This window comes from Cnephaeus nilssonii (genome assembly GCF_951640355.1).
Source record: "Cnephaeus nilssonii genome assembly, chromosome: 13".
Classification (NCBI taxonomy): Eukaryota; Metazoa; Chordata; class Mammalia; order Chiroptera; family Vespertilionidae; genus Cnephaeus; species Cnephaeus nilssonii.
The window spans coordinates 1,632,310-1,639,124 of NC_137084.1; the positions used below are offsets into that span (position 1 = coordinate 1,632,310).

The window sequence follows — 6,815 nt, forward strand, 5'->3', positions numbered from 1 at the left end:
AGTTCTAGCTCAGCCTCAGCGCCCACCTCCATGGGGAGCACCAACCTGAACTTCTGACCAGAAAGTCTCCTCAACACAACGGCACACACTGCGTCTCATGACATTTCAACCACGTCAGCTTCCACACCAAAGTCGGGAAGACTGGAAGAAGGCGAACGCAGAATCGGCAGGTACATACAGCTTTGCCATCCGAGTCTTAGCCACCAGGTGACCTCTGTTTGCCTGTGAGTAGCATCCGTTCACGTTAAGCTGGAACCTCAGTTAACCTGCTCCATGCCGCACCCTCTGTGGCTGACAGAGCTCCCACCCTGGGTTCACGACCAAGCCTACTGCTCTTCGGTCAGGCCCGACCGTGCTGACCAGTGAGGGCGAGACCCGAGGGCTGTGCCTGTGTACCTTGCATCCGTGTCATCACACTGGATGGGGTAGGAAAGGGGCTAGACACACTTCCACAGAAAAAGAACGCGACAAGGCCACAGGCAAACAGGAAGCACCCCAAGGTCTGACCTGGTGCCGCCTCCCTCATCCCTCCCTCTAGGACCTGCCCACCTCTAAATCAGAGAACCCCTCGGGCCAGGGCCCACCTCGTCCACCTGGAGCCTCCTTCTCCCCTGTATGTTCAGGAGGTGCTCGATCAAGGTGAGTGCACGTCTGAGCTCCTTAGGGGGACACTTCTCTGAACCCCACACAGTAGGTCACACAACAGGCCCAGGGGCATTCCAGATCCAAAACCTAAGCCCAATCTGTCCCAGAATTCCACACGCTCAGGCTTTAGGAGGAAGCACAGTGTGTGGGTGTGTGGCCATCACCCCCCCCTCCCCGCCCCCTGGCGCATCCTGAAAGCACCCTGGTGAGCTCCGCCAGCCAGGGCGGCCACACAGCTGTGGGGCAGTGCAGAGCCAGCCTTTTGGCCAAACCAGTCCACCAGACTTACAGAAACAGGCGCTTCATGTTTGGAGCCCTCCAAGTGTTGAAATTTGAGCTACAGGAGGATGGCCTCATCCCAAGAACCTGCAGAGAGGAGCAAGTAAGATCCCGAGGAGTGCAGCGCCCGTCCCGGGAGCGGACACCAGAGTCGCGCTCCCCAGTCACGCTGGTGCAAACCCCTCAAACCCTCCCCTCCGGTCCGACTCTATTTGATACTGTGAAAGCCAAGGACATGCCACTGAACCCCACAAAGATGGTCTTTCCAATAACTCTGCGAAAACAAAACCCTGACACATACTGCTGCCAAAAAACAGAGTGGAAATCATTTTAAGAGGAAAGAAAAGCAATTCTAAGGCTGCGGCGTGAGAACACTTATCGCCAGGACATGTCCACGTGTCACAAAAGAGTTATCTCCCTTCAAGCAGCCGGGGGGACATGGGAAGGACACGCAGGCAGCTCCTGGGAGCGGCAACCACCAGCCTGGGCAGCAAAGTCCAACTGGACCAAACCTTTCCTTCCTCCCCGCGGCGCCCCCCGCCCCCCCTCCGTCACAGACTTCCTTAATCAGCTTCTAAGAAACGCAGATTATGCATGAGTGCAAAGAAAAGATGCCAGAGGAGCATTCTTTTTCAAAAAGTCAGCATTTTTAAACCATACAGTCAAGACTAAAATGAACCTTACTTCTTTTTTTTTCCGAACTTCAAAAGTTACAAAGCAGACTGGCAAATCCTGATCCTGATGGTTATTACTACGCAGGGAAATCAAGAGCCGACTTTAATTTTTACACGGAAGTTTACGCTGAATCTAAATTTTTATGTTCGGTTTCTCCATGTCCAATGTCTGACTCATGCAATGGTCTCATGAACAAATAACATTTTTTAAACTTTAGTCATGCTGAAATGCAACGCACCGAGCTGCCGTTCCAGCCGACACGCAGGGACCAGAGCGCGTCTGGGAGGAGCGGGGGAGCACTGAGGGTTCCTCCGCCGGGTCAGCAGCGCCCGCAGCGAACCCGCGAAACCGCATGCTTTCTCCAGGAACTGAGAGGTCAGGGTTTTGCCAAGTGGCTAATTACACCTCCACGTGTTCCCTTCATCTTCGGGAGCGCCGGGAGGGATGAAGTAAACCGCCTCCAAGCGCAACCCCGCACCGTGGCCGCACCACCCAGCTGGGGGACGAGCGGCAGGTCCTGCCCGCTGGCACCGGGGCTGGTCTCACAAGAATGAAGGCCGTCACGTCTCCCTTCACGGCAGGCCTGGCGGCGCACAGGCCATGCGTTCATTGTGATGCCGGTGCCTCTTGAACAACAAGCGCAGATCCACTTAACACGACTTCTCTCAACACGTACACCGTCGGCCCTCCGTGTCCCTGGGCTCCACGTCCACAGCGGGAATCCACGGATGCGGAGGCCGACTAGACACGGCTCTCCACCGTTGTCCATGAGGGACTCGAGCATCCGCAGATCTGGGTACCCACGAGTCTGGAAGCCAATCCCCCTGGGATGCTGAGGGACAGCTGTGGTTCAGTTTCTGGGGAATCAAAAGTTAGAGGCAGGTTTTCAATTGCACGGGGTCGGCGCCTCTAACAGCCGCATTGTTCAAGGGTCGACTACTGCATATGACTCTCCTTCGCCACATTGCACACGTCAAAGCCAACAGCCGTCCCACGTCACTGAGTGAGCAGCAGTAACTGTCACGCTCCCAATCGCAGCAGTGCTGTCTTCCTCGAGATGGCCTGAGGGGTGCAGTCAGGGCACTGGCCTGGACGGCCTCAGGGCACAGTGCTGAGTGAGAAGAGCCCACCTCACAGGGCGCACCACAGCCTCACGCAGCCCCTTGGGGAGGGATGCAGGCAAGGAGAACAGACAGTGGCTGGGGGGCGGGGGGTGTCTGGCTACACGGGGAGCACAGGAGCTTTGCCATGACGAAACAGCTCTGTATCTTGATGGAGCGGGGTTACACAAAGCACGCAAAGCTGCACGTGATAAAGCGCATGAACCACACACACACACACACACACACACACACACACGATGCATGTCAGTGCACTAATGCTGGTGAAGTGTGAATGCACCCGTGTCAGTGTCAGCGTCCCGGTGTTGAAACTGTGCTGTCAGTGAGACTTCTATCTTAGGGAGGCCGAGTGAAGGCAACTCCCTGTCCATTTCTGTGCAACAGCCTATGAATCTGTATTTGTTTCAAAATAAAGAATTATAAGCCTGGTCGGTTTGGCTCAGTGGCTAAAGCGGCGACTGAAGGGTGTTCGCTTCCGGTCAGGGGCACGTGCCCGGGTTACAGGCTCGATCCCCAGTAGGGGGACGCAGGAGGCAGCCAATCAATGATTCTCTCTCATCACTGGTGTTTCTATCTCCCTCTCCCTTCCTCTCTGAAATCAATAAAAATATTTTTAATATATAAACAAATAAAAAAAATATTTTAAAACTGGGACTAAATAAAAGCAGCAGCGTTTTTTTTACCGCCAATTAAAAAAGAGAGAAAAGCTCCCTCGCTCCCACACGCTGAGCGCGCATGAGCTGATCCAGGGGCTCTGGGGGCAGTCTATCAGGAAGGGTCGAGCGAATGGAGGCACTGGGCTGGCTCACTCCCTGTGCCACAAATGCTGGGGCCACTCACCCTTCCCATGCTTGGAGGTGCCCTGTCCCCAGCCAGTCAGCCAGAAGCAGACGAACGTGAGGTCCCCCAGGGGGTAACTGAGGAAAGCTGTTCAGAAAGACAGAAGGGCCCAGTGGTGTGGCCTAGGGGTTGAGCATCAACCCATGAACCAAGAGGTCACCTGTTCAATTCCCAGGGCTGGGGGCTCCATCCCCAGTAGGGGGCATGCAGGAGGCAGCCAATTGTGTTTCTCTCTCATCGTTGTTTCTATCCCTCTCCCTTCCTCTCTCTCTAAAAGTCAATTAAAACATTTTTTAATGATGCTAACTCATGAGATCCTTTAAAGAGAGAGAGACAGAAGGGAGCTGCGATTTTAGAGCTGGAACAGACCTTAGTGATGCTTCACCCCGTCTGTTGAGGAAACTGAGGCTCAGTGGCCAGTGGCTGCAGGTCATGGGGCTGGTGAGAGGCAGTCGGAGCCCAGCCCTTGCAGGCAGCTCAGTGCCATCCCTCCAGAGCCTGGCACTCCGACATCCCCTCACCAGAGCACAGTGAGCTCGTAGAATCAAGACCCTCTCCCTGCCACCCGGGGGTCAAGTTCAGACCAGCTCTGACCGGGGTTCTCTTTCCAATCCCCTCTCCAGCCCCCCACCCACACTAGTTTAGATGCTAATCCCCTGCTGTCCATGCACATCGTGGCCCGCCGCCTGCCCTTCAGTCACCATCAGCCTGAGAGTCACCTCCTCCGTGAAATCTCTGGCTCACTCGTCCGTTCATCTACCCGGCACATGTGTCACGCCAGATGCCGTGCGGGCAGGGGAGGGATGAGCAAGACAGACGTGGTCCCCACCTGCGGGCGAGCTGCGTGGATGGGCCCAGCACCAGCAGCTGAACGGCCCTGCTCGGGAGAAGCGCAGCGCCGTGACCGGAGGGTGACCGGCAGCGTGGTCGGACGGGTGCTTCTCAGGGACCGAGAGCTGGCCCTGGCCCCCCACGAGGGACTAGGCACCCCTTCTTATAGAAGTCTTCCTCACCGGTCTACCCGAGTGGCTCTCACCAGGGCGACTTGGCCCCACAGGCGACGTGTGGAGGCATTTTGGGTTGTGACAACGGAGGCACCCAGCGTAGAGGCGGGGCTGCTGCTCCCCCAGGGCGGCGCACAGCAGACGATGGCAGTGGAGCCAGGCTGGCCCAGGTCAGTCGGCAAGCACCCGGCGTCCCACCCCCTGCAGGCACCCTCCAGTCCGGGGCTGGGACGCTGCCAGGGCCACAGAAGGACGAGAAGCCACGTGGCCGGCCCTGCCACGCGTCGGGGAAGCTCATGACATGTCTGACCTGCACCGCAGGCTGATGCTTAGTGGGTAACTGTCTGCCCAGGACCACGTGTAAACATCCCGATGGCCCCCTCTGGTCTAACGGACGAAGGGACGGACAGACGGACAGACGGACGGTCGGGCGCGCAGAGCCCGGGCCTGGGGCGGCGGGTCCCATCTCCTCGCCCTGCCCTCAGCTCTGTCTCCGCCAATTTCTTCCAAAATGAGGGCGGCGGTGGGGTCACAGCCCAGGGAAGGCCCTGCGGGCGGCGCCAGCTCAGCTGCACCAGACGCCCCGGTGACTGTGACGTGGAAACCGGGTCCACAGCGAAGGGGGAGCACCTGCGGGAGCACCTCCAGGAGCACCTGCGGGAGCACCGGGCCGGCAGGTGCGGGAGGCGGGTCTCAGCCGCCCCGCCCCAGCCTCCGGCCGAGGTGCCGAGGTCACGAGGTCACGGACCCGCTCCCAAACCCGAGGCGGCTCCGCGTTCATTTTCCAACGAAACGGAAGGGCTCCCCTGAAAACCAGGGCTTCTGCCCCGGAACCCAGGCTTGCTGGGGGCCCCCGCCCGCCCCGCGGCCCCCGCTGGGGGTGGGTCCTCCCACGCGGGACGCGCGTGTCCCTGAGGCCCGGTGGGCAGTGTCCGGGCCGCGGTGGGGGCCCTGGCGGGTGAGCCCCTCCGCCCGGGAAACGGGGCGCAGAGCTGCTCGCACGGGGCCCGCGCGGCGGGGGCTGCCCAGGCTCCATCCCCGGGGAGGGCCGCGGGGATGACATCACGCCCGGAGGCCCCGCAGGACCCTCGGCGCCCCGCGGCCAGGGCCTCGCCCGCGCCCCGCCCGCACCCCGCCCGGGCCCCAGCCCCGCCTGCGCCCCCGAGCGCCCGCCCCGAGCCCGCCGGCGCCGCCCGCTCCCGACCCCCGCCAGGTTGGCACCCCCGGGTCTGCGCCCAGGACCCCGACCTGCGCCCGCCCGGACCCCCGCCCCCAGGTCCGCACCCCGGACCGCCGGGTCCCCGGACCCCCGGCCCTAGGTCGACACCCCGGACCCCAGTCCCGAAGCCCCGCCCTTTCAGTCCGCACCCCCGGACCTCCTGGCCCCCGCCCTCTAGGTCGGCGCCCCCGGACCCCCGCCCCCCGCCCTCCGCGGCCGGGTCCGCCGCCGCGGCCACTCACAGTTGCGGATGTCGGAGATGAAGACCGCCAGGCCCCGCATCCCGTCCCCCTTGGACACGGCCGGCATCTTGGGGCCCCGGGGAGCGGCCTGGCCGGCAGGCCGGGGGGAGCAGCGGGGAGCGGGAAGCTGGCAGCGCCGCGGAGGAGCCGCCTCAGCCGAGCCACCTCAGGCTCCCGGCGCCGCGCTCAGGGCGCCGCCGCCGCGCGCGCGCACGCACGCACGCTCGCTCGCGTCCGCACGCACGCGCACGCTCGCCGGCGCGGGGGCGCGCACGTTGAGGGCGGGCGCGTCAGGCCGGCGCGCGGGCGCCCCCTGCAGGCCGACGCCGCGGGCGGGCGCGCGCGCGCTGGGAGCCGCGGGTTCGGGTTGCTGGCTGCCGGCTTTGGGGGGCTGGTAGGTGTGCAGAGCCTTTTTTATTTAATGTATTGATTTTAAAGAAATAGAAACATCGATCGGCTGCCTCCTGCACGCCCCCTGAGCGGGGACGGAACCACCGACCCCCAGGTGCATGGGTCCACGCTCAGCCACTGCGCCACACTGGCCCGGCTGGTGTGCAGAGCTTTGAGCTCTTGATGCACATCGCCCTAGCCCTGCAGAGCCAGCCCTACCTGAAGGGACAGGTCTGCTCGCCCCCACCCCATGACAGCAGCAGGTGACCGCAGGGCCCGGCTGCAGTCCCATCCCTCAATGCCCAATCAGGGCCCTTGGCCACTGCTGCGGCCAGTGGCCTCTGCACCCCAGGGAGGTGGAGGCAGAGGACAGCCCCTGTGGCCCACACCGCAGCAAGGC

The 6,815-nt window shown here is 61.9% G+C and overlaps 1 protein-coding gene across 2 annotated transcripts in view; it reads right to left on the bottom strand.

The window, feature by feature from the left end:
* AP2A2 (adaptor related protein complex 2 subunit alpha 2) overlaps positions 1-6,240 on the bottom strand; it is a 45,121-nt gene extending 38,881 nt beyond the window's left edge. For both annotated transcript variants that reach the window (XM_079788198.1, XM_079788197.1), the window contains exon 1: positions 6,026-6,240. In XM_079788198.1, coding sequence (XP_079644324.1) covers positions 6,026-6,092 — 67 coding nt within the window. In that variant the 5' untranslated portion in view covers positions 6,093-6,240. The remainder of the gene's footprint in view (positions 1-6,025) is intronic.
* Between the last annotated feature and the right edge of the window lie 575 nt (positions 6,241-6,815).